The 16970-nt window shown below is 34.6% G+C and overlaps 2 protein-coding genes across 5 annotated transcripts in view; one reads left to right on the top strand and one right to left on the bottom strand.

Annotated features, from left to right (window-relative positions):
• The window catches only part of LOC126775953 (unc-112-related protein-like), a 33312-nt gene extending 27373 nt beyond the window's left edge, over positions 1–5939 (top strand). For all 4 annotated transcript variants that reach the window (XM_050498171.1, XM_050498172.1, XM_050498173.1 and 1 more), the window contains exons 7-11: positions 1878–2016; positions 2274–2372; positions 2948–3172; positions 3378–3614; positions 4776–5939. In XM_050498171.1, the coding sequence (XP_050354128.1) occupies positions 1878–2016; positions 2274–2372; positions 2948–3172; positions 3378–3614; positions 4776–4976 (901 nt within the window). In that variant the 3' untranslated portion in view covers positions 4977–5939. The remainder of the gene's footprint in view (positions 1–1877; positions 2017–2273; positions 2373–2947; positions 3173–3377; positions 3615–4775) is intronic.
• A 4197-nt stretch (positions 5940–10136) lies between these two features.
• Positions 10137–12847, bottom strand: LOC126775969 (kelch-like protein 4). Its single transcript, XM_050498207.1, has 4 exons — positions 12551–12847; positions 11468–12480; positions 10506–10852; positions 10137–10415 (listed from the first exon to the last, which is right to left on the bottom strand). The coding sequence occupies exons 1-4, from the start codon at positions 12686–12688 to the stop codon at positions 10174–10176; spliced, it is 1740 nt and encodes a 579-aa protein (XP_050354164.1). The 5' UTR covers positions 12689–12847; the 3' UTR covers positions 10137–10173.
• Positions 12848–16970: the final 4123 nt, after the last annotated feature.

Here is a 16970-nt window from a genome sequence, read left to right on the forward strand (position 1 = left end):
GCTTTTTATTTTAACGCGTCATTCAAGTTGGACTTCTCACAATGCTTCGTGAATACCTTGATATTTTTATTTCAGAACGATTGAAGTATTATATATTATTACAGTTATTAAATGAGTATTTATGTATTACATATAATGTATGTTTTTTAATTGTTTTATTTTATCTATTTCCCGTTCGGCGGCGTGCAAAGGAAGTGTCACAGCGATAACTGTATGATCTCGTAAGACTAGTTTTTTACCCCAATTGACTCCTTAAGCATGTATAGACCGTCCCAATGGAAGGAGAAAAGATAAACAAACTTTTGATTTACATATATCTCATTTCGAATAGTTCTTCATTTAAAATACAACAATATTTCACTTACTACTTATGTCCACTTTAATTTCACTTTCTACGTTCCGATACAAACTACGCCGCCATTAAACTTTTTCACGAATCCGTAATTTTAAATTTCGAATTCAATGTCAAAGCTGTTTTTTTGTCTTTACTTTTCCTCCCATTGGTTTAGGTCAAAATATTTCGTATTTATTCAATCTTAAGTAAATAATATTATTATGTTTTTTTTTTTTATTTACTCCTTGTTATTGTAATTATAACTATTGTTTATTTAATAACTTCGAAGTTCTATCTAATATATTGTGAATTAATTCTTTTGTCTGGACACACCCTGATTTAAAAATAATATTAACATGACACTGCTTTTCCGTTAATGATAATTCTTTTTACAAATTAATTATATAATATTTTATTTATATATCAATGTAAATATTTATGTGATTTTAATGACTATTGTATCTAGTATATAATATTGTATATAAAGATAATGATCCCGAGAGGAGAACAGTTACTTACTCGAAACAAAATTACCTGATTATATATTGTGTTAGGAAGTTGAACTAATGATTTGTGCGTGTGCGCGTAAAGTAACGTATCGACGTGCGTATTGGCGGCCAAACTTGTGCAAAATGTAATCGAATTAATCATTAACGATTACGATACGTAATTATCAATCACGATTACAGAATAACGAAAGTAATCCAAAATATATTAATATTAATGTGATTCCTTCGTTTCGCCTGTCACAACGACTGACTCATTTGGATGAAATTTTGTGTAATTACATTTAGTAATTGTTCGATGTAAATGAAATGTTACAATATAATATATAAGCCGAGATGGCCCAGTGGTAAGAACGCGTGAATCTTAACCGATGAACCCGGGCAAGCACCACTGAATTTTCATGTGCTTAATTTGTGATTATAATTCATCTTGTGCTTTACGGTGAAGGAAAACATCGTGAGGAAACCTGCATGTGTCTAATTTCACTGAAATTCTGCTACATGTGTATTCCACCAACCCGCATTGGAGCAGCGTGGTGGAATAAGCTCCAAACCTTCTCCTTAAAAAGTGGAGAGGAGGCCTTTAGCCCAGCAATGGGACATTCACAGGCTGTAGAAATATAAAATATACTTTCATGTCAGAATAATTATAGATAATAACAGAATGTGCAGTAGAAAGGTAGATTAGCTGTAATGAGTAGTTTCTACTTCCCCCACTAGTCCAACGTGTAGGCTTTATGTGTGGGCACAATCACATTGTAACTTGTTGTACTATGTATAATAGAGATACTGATAGAAGTCTTACTATGTGGATTTCGTTAGATTTTACTGACTTTTTTTTATTCTGAAATATGTACTTCGTAAAATGCATTAACTAGTGACGCCCACGGTGAAAACATAAAAATATTTGACCAAGGAACACTTAAGTGACAGTTTTTTTTATGTAATCTGTACCTTTTTTTAATGGCAAAGGTGTTGCAATTTAAAGTCTAGATTTCAGATTTCTAAACATTAATTCAATGTGAAATATCGAACAGACGTCAGCGTTTCACTCTGCGGGCGTACAAGCGCGGCTGGGTGTCGTGTCGCGACGGCGTGCTGCGCATACACGCGTCGCGCGAGGCGGCCGCGCGGGGGGACACGCCCTCCTACGCCGTCGAGCTCAGGGGCGCTGAGGTACTCGTACACCTTACGTCCTTGCACGTTGGTAGTGGCCACAATGGCCGACATCTAATCTTAGCCAGCTATGCGCCTTTACCACTTTTCTACTCCATAGTGTAGTGGATAGCCAAGTTCCTTCGTACTGTTGCTGTTATTTCTGCTTATTGTTGAGGAAAATCCACGATAAATTTTATACAAAATAGCTCTCATTAGTACAAATTCTTACAAAATAGTCCATATAACTAAAATCAATCGTGATGTTTTTATTACAGGTAACACCAGATGCACATCCAGCTTCCGGTAGATATGGCATCAAATTGGAAGTACCCGCGGAAGACACGATGCATGAAATGTGGCTGAAATGTGAAAATGTAAGTTAATTGTGAACTATTTTTTTAACTTTTTAAATGATAGCTCTCGTTGGAAATGAAAGAATTCTAAACTATTTGATATAAAAATATTTTTTTAATAACCACTTTATAAAACATGATTGTTATATTTGATTTTGATTTACAAAAGAAAAGTAGTATATGTAGTATATCAGTTGTCTGGTTTCCATAGCACAAGCTTAATTTGGGATCAGATGGCCATGTGTGAAAAATGTCCCACGATATTATTATTATTATTATTTGAAATTTAAACAAAAACCGCCGGTTTTCTGTAACGTTTGAAGTATTTATTTCCGAACCATTGTTACATGTTTTTCAACCAATAAGTGTAACGGTTCCTATATTTAATAATTTCAATTGACTTGAATTGAATGCGAACGAGTTTTTCTTCTTGCAACATTAATTCCTTCTTTGAAAGCGTTGAAACATAAATTGTTATTTTTCCATAGCAAGTCATATATAATCACTTATTGTTTTATTTATTTTTTATTAATGCCAGTATACCTAGTCTGCTTAATAGTATAAATATTTATAATATATATACTTTTTTGATATAGGAGGACCAATATGCCGAATGGGTGGCGGCGTGTCGCCTCGGCTCCCGCGGTCGGTCGCTCGCCGACTCGGCCTTCACCACCGAAGCGGCCGCGGTTAAGACGCTACTCGCTCTACAGCGGCCCCAGCCAGCAGCCGCGTTGAATCAGCACAGCTTGCCTCATCTCGATCACTTGCAGCCGGAGAACTACTTGGCACCGCGTTTCCTTAAGAAGTTAAAGAGCAAGGTAATCTTCGGATGTAAATAATCATACTATTGCATGAATTTCAGGATGATTGCTAAACACTACATGATGTTTTAAAAATTTTTAGTTTTTAAATGCCAATAAAATATACCCCGTATTTAGTATAGTATTTCTTGGTGTATAATAATGAAAATTACCCGTTACGCCAACCTTATGAAATAAAAATCAATAAATATAATTTCCCCAGTTTACCCAACGCGTGCTGGAGAGCCATGCGAATGTGAAGGACCTTCCGTTGCTGGAAGCAAAGCTGCAATACATCAAGACTTGGCAGAATCTACCCGACTACGGGCAAACTTTGTTTGTAGTGCGTTTCATGGGTCACCGCAAGGACGAAATCATCAGCATCGCCAACAACCGTATCATGAGACTTGACCCCAACACCGGCGACCATATCAAAACATGGCGTTTCAGTACAATGAAGGTTAGTATCAAAAAGTTCGTATTGTCCCGTTGCTGTGCAAAGCCCTCCCCAGTAAAGGACAAAGCTTGGAAAGGTGTGATAGCGAAACTGTAGACTACAAAAAACTTTACAAAAAAAGTTTATTTCAACGAGTGTCAGTCTGTCTCGCAGTGTCATTTTTTACCTTTACCATCGAACAAATTTTATAAAAGTACACAAAAACTCAGTGAGGCTTGCAGATATTTTAATAGCCCGGCATATTTTGTTTTTAATCATTCATTTTATTTGTGGTCCTACATATATAAAGCCTATTCCAATCGAAGAAGGAGTAAAGAGTATTTACTTATTCCATCCGATTTGCTAATAGTTTTGTGTTATTATGAACTACAAACACTTCTCGATTAATACACCTTTATTTATTATTATAATAATACGACACTACTCCACTTAACTACTTATATCTACTATATTTTTATTTCCAAAACTCCGAAAACAACTTCGCCGATAGTAAAAACTTCATTTTTTCGCGAAACCATAATGAATATCATAGAGTATTCAAAATCTCGACCAATATGGCATCAATTAAATGTGAAAGTTTTTTATTTGTACTCATTAAATACATACGTTTCGTTGTAATGTGGTTGGAATAAACTGGTGGTAGGGCTTTGTGCAAGCTCGTCTGGGTAGGTACCACCCACTCATCAGATATTCTACCGCAAACAGCAATACTTGATATTGTTGTGTTCCGGTTTGAAGGGTGAGTGAGCCAGTGTAATTACAGGCACAAGGGACATAAAATCTTAGTTCCCAAGGTTGGTGGCGCATTGGATATGTAAGCGATGGTTGACATTTCTTACAATGCCAATGTCTAAGAGCGTTGGTGACCACTTACCATCAGGTGGCCCATATGCTCGTCCGCCTTCCTTTACTATAAAAAAAAAAAAAAAAAAATAGGCTGTATGTATTAATTATTATTATTATTATTATGTATTAATACCACATGTCATGGTGATTGGTTGAATCGAATATAAGTTAATGTGCTACAGTGCCATCTAGCGACAAGTTACAAAAATGATAGCATAAATTTCATAATAATCGGTCAATCGTTGTCGTTGTTGTTGGTACAACATCCGTTTTTATATTACTTAGATATAACGAAACATATGTTTCTACTTATTTCAGGCTTGGAACGTGAACTGGGAAATAAAACACATGATGGTACAATTCGAGGAGGGCAACATTATCTTCTCAGTGCAATCAGCTGATTGCAAAGTCGTACATGAATTCATAGGAGGATACATATTCCTATCAATGCGTTCAAAGGATGCCAACCAGACACTCGACGAGGAACTATTCCACAAACTAACCGGTGGTTGGACGTAAGATTTTATTAAATATGATAAATATTAATTTATTAACAGGTAACATTATCTGTAAAGTTTATATTTTTTCGGGAATTACAGCCTTGTATGCGTGCCTTGAATATCTTGACATCCATATTTGTAATAGTATTTTTGACAAGTTTACCACTATTTAAGTGTTTCAATGTAACAAAACGAAACTTCAGCACAATTTTATTATAGGTGATAAACAATCCTAACACATATATGAAGGTTGTCTCAAAAGAAGTATATGCATGAATAAAGGTATTTTTATATCGATTTAATAAATAAAAATGTTTTATCTTTAGACTTTCAATAACTAGATATTAATAGTAGTGCTTCCATTTCAATATTATTACATTGCCAAATATATTTTGACGCAAATCTAATATACAGCTTCGATTCTCTACATCACTTTAATTTCCTATATATTTTAATGTCAATTAAAATAATTTTAAGGATATTCATTCGATATGAGCTTTTATGTTTTAGATGATAAAGTTTATTTTAGCTAAGCTGCCACATCTCATAGATTTAAAGATCAGTAAACAAGTGCCATCACACCGATATCAAACAAATTGAATGTTCACGACTACAACATGGTGCTTTATAATAAATAAATAGAATTAAATAAATGAATAAATACAAGTGGCCTTAATGTTCATAAGAGTTTAATAATTGCTTTCGCTGATTAAGTTTTATTCATTGTAAATAACATTAAAATAGGTTAACTCCAGTATGACGTATTTATATGAGAATTATAAAATGATCGCTTGATAATGTATACCTATAAATTGCAAAGATATATTATACTATCGTCAACTTGTCTCATTAAAATGGCATGAAATGCTTATAAAATAGAGATGCAACGTGAATATTAACAATTTTTCAACATATACAAATTATTGTACAAATTAAAATGTTTGTAAATGAATGTCAAAATAAATGTAAATGAATAACAAAAGTATTTATTTATTCTACTTCCACTGGAACTTTATGATTGAATAGTGTTAAACATGCAATAGGAATATGAAAGGTTTATTAATTAAACAAGTATTACATTATTGTTACAAATTATTTTTATTTTCTTTCTTTGCACATAAACTAAATTGATCAAGCCTTTTCAAAGTATTTAACCATAAAGTAATACTTAATAAAATAAATTTAATATAAATTAACGTTCTCACTTATTACCCTGAACTACCCACTACATCTAATATCTAATATATATATTTAAATTAAATATTGATGAATAGTAGTAAGCTATTAATTCCTTTCTTCCATTACGTAATAATTAATTTACGAAGTGAAAATATACATGTTAATCCACCACCAACCCGCACTGGAGCAGTGTGGTGGAAAAAAGCTCCAAACCTTCCTCAAAAAAAAAAAGGGAAAGGAGGCCTTTAGCCCAGCAGTGGGACATTCACAGGTTGTTAAGGATACATATTAAAAATACTTAAATTGTTTAATATTACTCGAACGAGCTACCGCAACTGTCACTTTTCTTTTCCTTCACGTGCAGAATAGGATATCTCTATTTTCTAACGTCGGTTTTCTCCAATGCCCCATCCCTCCAAGATCCGTTGCAAAAGTCCCTCTTCTTTTTTTTCATCCAGCGTCCTGTCATTCCCCTTTTTTTAACTTTCAGAATGGTCATTGACATTCTTAGTTGACAGTTATAATAATAGATAGAATTTGATAAATATTGAATATTAAGTGTTGTGTGTTTAGTGCTTGGTTAGGAGGGATTTTAATTTATTTTTTTTAATTTTAAAAAATTAAAAAAAAAAAAATCCCCGCTTAGACAAACTAACGGCAACTGGTACGAAAACCCCAAGACAAAGCTGAGTTATTTGCTAACTTTCTCAAAGATGTATTTAAACCTAACAAACCTGACATTGCGCACTCAGAAGAAGAAATTCATAAAATCTTGAACAGTGACCAACAGATGTCTCTACCGTTGACTCCAGTTACACCGGCAGAAGTCAGAAAAACTATCAAAAATTTAAAACAACGAAAGGCACCAGGATTTGATTTGATAACAGCAGAAGTTCTTCAACAATTACCAAAAAAAGGCATCGTCCTGCTGACAATCCTCTTCTAATATTGAGATTACGATATTTCCCAAAGCTATGGAAATTGTCCATCATAAATATGGTGATCTAAACCGAGAAAGCCTCCTACAGAAGTCACATCATATAGGCCAATAAGTCTTCTCCCCATACTTTCAAAAGTTTTCGAGAAAGTGGTTTTAAGACGTCTTCTTCCAGTATTGAAGGAGCAAAAAGTGATACCAGACCACCAATTTGGTTTTCGTGCACACCATGGAACGACAGAACAAATACACCGAGTAGCACATACAATACGGCAAGCGATGGAGAGAAAAGAATACTGCTCAGCTGTGTTTCTTGACATACAACAGGCCTTTGATCGCGTGTGGCACAAGGGCCTCCTCTGTAAGCTAAAGTTACACCTGCCAAATAGTGCGTATACACTTTTAAAGTCTTACCTACAAAACAGAATGTTCCAGGTTAAATGCAAGGATTCTTTCTTATCTATCCACCAAATAGAATCAGGAGTGCCCCAGGGATCCGTCTTGGGTCCCATTCTATATATGATCTATACCGCCGATCTACCTACCTCTGAAGAATTGATGACCGCAACCTATGCAGATGACACTGCAGTTCTCTTCTGTAATAAAGACCCGAACATAGCCTCTACAAAACTGCAAGAACACCTAGACAAAATAGAAGCATGGCTAATGAAGTGGAGAATCCGAGCCAGCCCAGCAAAATCAGTTCACATAACGTTCAGTTTAAAAAGAGACTGTTCACCTGTGAGACTCGATGGAAACATTTTGCCAAAACATACGACTGTTAAATACCTAGGTATGCATGACAGAAAACTTACATGGCGAGATCACATAAAGCAAAAAAGGAATAAACAAACAAAAACTTCAAAAATATGTACTGGCTACTAGGCAGGAAATCAACACTGAGTCTCGAAAATAAACTTATTACATATATATAAATGTATTATAAAACCAGTCTGGACGTACGGCATAAAACTTTGGGGATCGGCAAGTCACTCAAATATAGAAATCCTTCAAAGTGCTACAGATCTTAAGCAATGCACCATGGTTCATACTGGACAAGGAAATACATAAGTATCTGCAAATACGTACAATTAAAAAAAAAATAGAAAAGTCTTCTTTGGCCTATAAGCAAAGACTTGAAGAACACATCAATCAACTGGCTATGAACCTGTTAAATACAAACGACTGCACATTTCGATTAAAGATAAAGCGACTGGCTTCGATCTGATCACTCTTAGAAGTGAATAAAGTAAGAGATGACACATCATTGGATGTGCACTCTCAAAATTGAGAAAAGCTTACTCAACAAATCTGATTACAACCTAAGGGGTTGATTGCAGATTTAAAAAAAAAACTGCGAAATTTGTATGGTACGAAATGTAATGTAAGCTAAATGTCTTAGAATTTCTTCCAATGGGAAATAAGAGAAGGTGAAATAATATATGAATAATTGAAAGGTGAAATAATTATTCAAATCAGGAACGTTTTTTTCCCAGCATTGTAGTATTTAGTGTTGTTGTATGTATACATGAGGAATAATCAAATATAGCTTGCAAAAATTAAAAAAAATAAATTTGTATTTGTTCTGCGTTAGGTGAGGGCCTTTCCACCAGCACCCACATATCTGATTGTTGTTTTCGTACTTTTAATTATTCAAACAATCAACTAGTTAAATTTCATCATTTCATACTATAACTTTATTTTACATGTTTTTTTAACAAGTCCATGCGAACAAATAACCCCTTCCACGATGCAGCTGACGATTTTTTTTCAGCTCAGTATGATGAAAACTATTTATAGAAAAAGTTTCAGCCGCGTATTATTGTTTTTTTTTCCACTTCCGCAACCTTCCCATCCCACACCCACCGCGGGCGCGTCAGCTGACGCTTGGTTCGCTTATTAGTCATTCAATCAAGAGAGATTGAAAAGATGGCAATCGATCGACGTAAAAACACTACCTAAAATGCAATGCTACCTCCCGGATAATAATGCTTATTTTAATATGTCAAAAAAATTATTACAAAAAAATCATTAAAACAACTATGATTATATTTATTGTTTCATTTATTCCATATTTTTACAACAATGATTGTACTTAATCATAATACAAACATCTACTCCATAACATTTAATGTTTCAAAATTGAAGAAATATTTCATATATGATAATAGTGTTGTTAGATTAAAAGCATGAAAAATTTAATACAATTTCTGTCACACTTTAAATACTCACATCTTTCTTTTATATCACTAAAAGTAGCCCATACACGTGACATTTTCAAACACACGATATCGAAAAGGCAGTTGAGCAACAACGACCACGGATAAACAATATACAACTTGGCTCAAATACAATTGCCTAATTATTTTAGCTACATTCAAATTTAATACTTTACGATTGTAATTTAAGTTTAGTTTTTATATGATATTGGTATAAAATAATAATAATAATCATTTATTTCAATAAATTGAATATCATATATAACTTATTATAAATGTTAATTTAAAACTATAGAATATAGAATTAAAATTACTGCTAGGAACATGTAACCCACAACAGTGCGCTACATATGGACAGTCTGTTCGCTATCATTCTCAGGATGATGTCGGGCTTGACCGCATTCTCTGTGTGATACAGCGTTGCATATGCCATCAGTAACCAAAATGCGTATTGAATACAAAGGGCATTATGTCCTTTGCGAATATAATCTCCACAGGCTGCAGTTATTACAAAAAGCTTTACACAATGTCAGTTTTCTTCTTATTTTGAACAATGACCAATCCTGCGGATTCGCTCTGACAGAAAGAGCCCTGCGCTCTCGTTAACTGTCAACATTATTCATGTGACTAAAGCCCCAGATTTTTAAAAATGATTCATCCTGGATGGAATTTCAAAATAGATGATATTTCCAGTTTCGACATAAAAAATTGACTTTTCATTGTGTTATATATGATTTAATTTTGTACACTTAATTTGCACAAATTCTCAAGAACTTACAAATTTATACATTGAATAATAATCTTTAAAAATTTATCAAGGGTTTATTTTAATATGACTATCAAGAATGATTAAAAACCATTTATTCCTGTAATTATTATATTCATACAGGATTAGGATATCTTGCTAAGTAACGCTTATGATATTTTGAATGCTCCTTATAAGATGGTGGGACTGACATAACTAATGAACAAGATCCCGCTACATCATTAACCCTCATACAATTGTCGGACTGTGTAAATAGGACCTTAGGTTTTTCGATTGTACGCTTGCCTTTATATTCTTCTACTGTTAAAACGTCACATTGACCACAAATGGTCCATGTAAATATATAAAGCATCTCACCTAAAATAAAAGAAGTAATTTTTATGTGTGTTAATCAGAATTAGTAAATAATATTTGAAAATACTTTATTAATCTAACTTAAATTCTTACCTAAATTGCATATGGTTGCTGGAAGACTGGAGAAATAGGTAATCAGTTGTAAGTTCTTCTCCACACCCGGCATGAACCTGTATAAGTTACTGAAATAACCTTGTATACAATAAATGTATTCTTTACATGGTCTGATACAACTCATCCTCATTTCTGTGTCCACAACTTTCTTCCAATAGTTTGAGGCGCCTGTATCTTCGTGACAAAATATACTTTTCTGTCCGGCAGCATATACCTTGTTGTTATATGAGCATAGTGCAGGATTTTGTAAAGAATCAGGCATTGGTGCAATTTTTCTATGTACTCTTCGTTTTAAATCATATATCATTGCTGCGTCTAACACTACCCTGAAATTAAAAATAAAATGATGTAACATATGACTTGAAAATTGCATTGATATTGCCAAATAAAATTTTACATAGTTAAACTTTTTTGAAATACAAAAAGAGGGCACGAATTATATTATATTACACATAATAATATTGCAGATATAGATCATGCAAAACTGTAGTCAGCTTAATTTTTACAAAACTTGTTCTTAATGTCATTTATCCATGTTTCTCAATAAAATGAAAGTACTAGAAATACCAGATATTTATGGTATACGAGGAAGATGCTAAAAAACTAACAATGTAGTGAATACGCCAAAATATGTTGGTATACTTGCTTACTATAAATACTTACCATCATGATATTGAACAGATAATTAAGAAGTTAGGACATAATTTTACTGAACATTTTCAAAATCAGAAAAATGGTATCCTTTTAAAAAAAAATTTAGAATAAATATGTGCTCAAATTGCAATTATTTATATGCAATCTTCTGCTATAATCAAATAGTAGATATTTAACAACTGCTATAAGAGTTAAGGTTTAGCTTTGCTATCCCATTTCAAGTTTTGATAGGTGTATACAATTCATACTAGAAAAAATATATAGAGATTATTTTATTATTCACTAACCTAAACCCACCCACACCTCCGACAATATAAAGAGAGTCTCCAATTACAGCTAGGCCTGCATGTCTCCTCTGCGGTAAGGTTACACCATGCCTGGTCCATACTTTCTTGAGTGTGTCATACACCCTAACATCTCTATTAAACAAACCTGTGCCTCTACCATGCTCACCACATACTATTACCAGTTTCGTTAAGCCCCAAGCCACAACACTCCAGCCCCATAAATTTTTGTCAGCAACTTCCAACCATTTTTCAAAACCTCTACCTTGACAATAAGTATACATGGAATGTGGTAGTAATTCTGGTTTTCCATCTTTAAGAAGCCATAAAGGTATAACTGGGGTGTACTGCAAACATCGTTCCTTACTATCTTTTATTATATTTAAAGTTTCAATCCAAACTCGTTGTGTAAACTTTTCACATAGTTCACTTTTCTTTTTGTTTAATATTGTTTCCGATAAATCAAGCTTATTAATAGACAAATCATATAGTAAATTGACAACTTTAGCCGCTAAACTGTTTTCAAATTCTTTCATACACTTTTTTATTTCCTCCAAGTCATCAGTTGTAACTTTTTTCATGTCTAAACAACCAAGAATAATGAGTAGTGCATCAGCTCCAGTTTCGGAGTGGAATATCCAGTCAAGGCCAAAATTAAAAACTTCTAATTCACTTTGTGTGTCTAAATAAGGATGGGATAAGTACCAAGTGAGTTTGTGTATTGTCGGAATATATTCTGGCTTCATGGATTTAAAAGCAAATAGTCCATAAGCCATAGAATGACTCTCCAGTTTTGGTAAACAGGACATTTCAGCAATGGCCATTGTCTCCATCCAATTTGATTTACATGTTCCAATGTCCAAAGTGTATTCAATCTGCCTAATTAACTTTGTTATTTGTAAGAAAGTTGCTGCAACTAAGATTTCTCTAATTGTCGATAAAGGATATTTATTAAGATCTATCAAACCAATTTGCATGTACTGAAGAATAATATTAATTGTGTTGGGATCTAACATCTGGAATAAAAATTATATACCATTACTTACTGTATTCTTATCGTTATATTTACAATTAAAAATTACATACATCGATACATATTTGTTTTTGTTTATTTTCTACATAATTTCCACTAAACATTGCACGAAAATAATCGCTATATTCACACAAAACGGATTTTTTTACTTGGAATACTTGATCACGAATTTGTAAAGTAATTTCTTCCATATTTATATAATTCTCCGTACAATGTTAGGCGATAGCTAAAAGATCTTTCGAATTTTTTCACTTTAATTATTTTTCTTTTTGAGACAAAGTAATCATGTTAAAACGGTTACAAGTAATGTCAAATTGTCAAAACCAGATGATCGAACAATTACCATCGCCCATCAACCCTAGATCAATATTCTATCAACCATTTGTCATTGAATATTTTAATTAGTTTAATCGTCCTGAAATAAATAGTCAGTTGAAATATATTTGATTGAATAAATCAAAGTAAATATTTAGTTTTTGTACAATAATATCAGATGTTTTATAATCGATTATTTTGTTTTTCGATAATTTATAGCTATACGTATACCACCGCCATCTGTCCTGCATAACTATTAACTAGATCAACAGTTAAAAATAATAACCATAAAGATGAAAACGATTTACTCGGTAGCCGCGGCCAAAGAGTATTTTTTTTCTAGATTCAGGAAGGCAAATGACTCCACTCCACCTGCTGGTAAGTGGTAACTGGTAATAGAGTCCAAATGCAATGACGGCCACTACAGTCGCAACGAACGATGCACTAGAGCAATTTAAAAAAAAAAATGTACCGTAGGTTGTGACGTATAATTTATGAAGGAATTATACTATTCTTTTATCCTGTCAAATGTTAATAAAAGTTAATAAAAGCCAAGTTTCCTTTTGGTTTTGTCTTTTATGTATCAGGTTGTCGTCATGTCCCTCAACTTATTTAATTATTTTTTCATGATGGTCATTCATCTAGCAGAAGAAGTATTAAAAATGATACGTTTGGATTAAAAAAAAAATTAAGGGTGGTGGGTAATTCCACTCTTTATATATTCACGTGAAGACCTTAAAATCCACATAAAGACCGGCTGTCATCAATTTTGATTGCTGATTCTTACATTACACGCACTATAAGTGTTCCATCAAATAATTAAGAAATTATAATAAAATGATAAAAAATTACTAGTTTCTGATTTATTCCTTTGTATTCAACCAACTACTTATCTGGATGCCAAATTTGAAGTTTCTAGGTCATCTGGAACAGTCAGTGATCAAAATGACGATTTTTGGACGTTAATATCTAAATAACCGTTTGAGGTGTGCTTATGAAATTTGGAGCACATATGTTTCTCGTAAGTCTTAATATATGAGCCAAATTTGACATGTTTATGTGAAATAGTTTTTGAGTTATGAAGGAGTCAAAAGTTTCTACAAATGGTTTGTGTAATATTACACACGGTGCTGCTCGTCCGTTCTGTTAGCTTGAACTTTGATTGACACGGTACCGCGTTTCTAGATCGTTTTAGGGCTTTCTTCACGAGATCTGCATTTTTGAGAAATTTTATAATAGGTGGCAACATTTTAAAAGAAGACAGCAAGATAGCGTAATAGATTTTAGCAAAGAGTAACAGAGACATTTTGGTTTGGTTGTAATTGTCTGTTTTAAGAATTCCCATAAGTATTGCATGGCTAAGACAGCTTTCTGTTACTGTTTGTTGTCTGTTTTACTATAGTAAATTATCTGGTAAAATACAGTACAGTAACAGCATGTTAATGTCCCACTGCTGGGCTAAGGCCTCCTCTCCCTTTTGAGGAGAAGGTTGTGGAGCTTATTCCACCACGCTGCTCCAATGCGGGTTGGTAGAATACACATGTGACAGAATTTCAATGAAATTAGACACATGCAGGTTTCCTCACGATGTTTTGCTTCACCGTTAAGCACGAGATGAATTATAATCACAAATTAAGCACATGAAAATACAGTGGTGCTTGCCCGGGTTTGAACCCACGATCATCGGATAAGATTCACGCGTTCTAACTACTGGGCCATCTCGGCTTTTTTTCTTCTAAAATTTTTTGTCTGGTAAAATAAATGTTATGAATTCGGAGAGTAACTGTAAGCCGCATTAATGACGCTGGAAAGCCCACCGGGCACATGATGGGGTCGAGTGAGTGCAACCCACCCATCACGAAGGGTAAGGTGGTTTTAGGCGCACAGACCACCACCAATGTCGGACGGCAAAAGGCCGAGGAGGAAGCTGCAGTGTCGTCATCATGTCGTCGGTCCTCACTAGGAACGGAAAAGGTTCTCCCCTCTCACTCATTGAAAGGGGCTCGGGCTACGTAGTGGCGGAGTGGGGAGAGTACGTAGTTGTGGGAACGCACTTCTCACTTAACCTCAGCATGATAGATGTTCGAGATATATCTCGGATCGGTCAGAGCTGTGGTGGCCAGGCAGTCGCCGAAACCTACTCTGGTTCACGGCGACTTAAACGCGAAGTCACGCTCCTGGGACAATTCCGCCACGAATCTGCGAGGATGGGCCGTCCAAGTATGGGCGCTACTCTCCGGCCTGTCCCTACTGAATTAGGGGCAGGCTCACACCTGCGTGCGCCAAAACGGGGAGTCCGTGGTGGACGTCTCTTTCGCCACCCCTGTCGTAGCATGCAGAGTATTGGACTGGAGGGTAGAAGAAGAGGTGGAGACTCTGACGGACTACCGTTACATCCAATTCGAGATCTCTACCTCTCGCAGGCTGACGGAGTCCTAGAGGGTTTCGACCACGTTGCCGTTGTGGTCTCTTGGCCAGTTAGACCGCGAGTTAGTCAAGGAGGCCGTCATCGTGCAGTGCAATTCCGCGGGACGGAGGGAGGGTGCCAGCGGGGAAGAGCTGGCGGGCCGCATGAGCCGTGCCCTCAAAGAAGTCTCCGATGCGGTTATGTCGAGTACTCGTCGTAGACCCCAGCGATTGCATGTGTACTAGTGGTCGCCCGAAATAGCCGAGCTTCGGGCGACCACTAGTACACATGTGCTATCGAGCGCGCGAGCCTACGTTCGCTGTCGAAGACGCAACGGCCTCGATGCGGGACAGCTCTTGGCCACATACCGCCAGCTAAAAAAGGAACTGCAGCTGGCAATAAGTCGGGCCAAAGAGAAAGCGAGGGAAGAGCTACTGGTGAGCCTCAACCAAAATATAAGAATAATAAGAAAAGAATATGTGTATTATATATCGTCACTAAAAAATGTCATTATTAATAAACAGCAAATTTAACAGTACATACATTTAAAGATTTTAATTTTGCTAAAATTCATCTTTCGTCAAAGTGTTATAGATAATTTTAAAGGTATCTAGATTTATTAATACTATGTTTATTTTAAAAAATTCAATAAAATGAAGGCTTTTCTAACAAGAAGAGACATTATATTACAAAAAATATTGCAACAAGTATTTACATATAAATTGAGCACATAATTGTACGAGAAAAATAGTTTTTATTTAAGCAAATTGTTTTAATTTAATCACCTTTTAATTTAATATTAAACCACTATAATATTGGTTTACAGCACCTCTACAGAAAAATATAACAAAAAAAAAATCAATAGTCTTTAATCTCACAATAATGACATAAATCAGTTCAAACTTAAGTCTACTCATAATGTTTAAGTTTAGTCGCCTGCCTAGTTGGTATTATGGCTAGACATAAATACGCAGATTCTGGTGTCGTCGGTTCAAATCCCAAGTTATGCCAGTAAAAAGTTATTAAATTCTTAAATTCTGGAAGTTGGAAGTGTGTACACTCCTGTGCCTCGGAAAGTAAAGCCGTCCTGAGCCTGAACTCTTTCCGGTCGTTTCGGGTTGCCGTCCCATCGGATTATGATAGTGAGGGAATAGAGAGTGCACCTGTGTTTGCACACACATTTTTGCACATAATATGCCCTGCGTAGTTGGCTAATCTCTTGAGATTTGTTGCCGTGGACAGAAAATCTATTGCCACTTTTAAAATGACCTCCAACGAACCACAAACTGCAAAGTTTTGTATTTACTGTTCTTCGTTAGTCTAACAGATATACCGAACGTATTAAAAAAATGTATTATGCAACCGAATATTCTCTGTCTACTTCAAAATAAATGCATGATTATAATCTTTTTTTTTACTTCTTTCGCGAATATATTTGTATTTACTACAGATAAACAAATATTTTTTTAATAACATTTCTTTTCGAAAGGTTAATTAATAGTAATATTTTAGTATGTATTTAAAATAATGTGGTACTTTTAACTTTGTGGGTAATAAATAAATACATTCAGATCCGACAAAATGTGGATGGCGGTAAACGGGAGCTTTGGTATATCTTGGGAAAGTGGATCTATGTCTATCTATGTGTCTGTGTGCAATCCACTTCTGGACATAGGCACATATAGACTCGCTGGCTGATGAAGATGTTGATGATGTATTTTCTGTATAAAGGAACAAAAAAAACCACGAAA

The sequence above is a fragment of the Nymphalis io genome, chromosome 19, assembly GCF_905147045.1.
Source record: "Nymphalis io chromosome 19, ilAglIoxx1.1, whole genome shotgun sequence".
Lineage (NCBI taxonomy): Eukaryota > Metazoa > Arthropoda > Insecta > Lepidoptera > Nymphalidae > Nymphalis > Nymphalis io.

What these genes read in the sequence shown, in the direction of transcription:
- LOC126775969 (XM_050498207.1), bottom strand. Translation starts at nt 12,688, where the DNA reads ATGGAAGAAATTACTTTACAAATTCGTGATCAAGTATTCCAAGTAAAA. An exon ending in GGAGGTGTGGGTGGGTTTAG is followed by an intron (nt 10,853 to 11,467) that starts GTTAGTGAATAA and finishes TTTTAATTTCAG; the next exon opens with GGTAGTGTTAGACGCAGCAA. An exon ending in AGCAACCATATGCAATTTAG is followed by an intron (nt 10,416 to 10,505) that starts GTAAGAATTTAA and finishes CTTTTATTTTAG; the next exon opens with GTGAGATGCTTTATATATTT.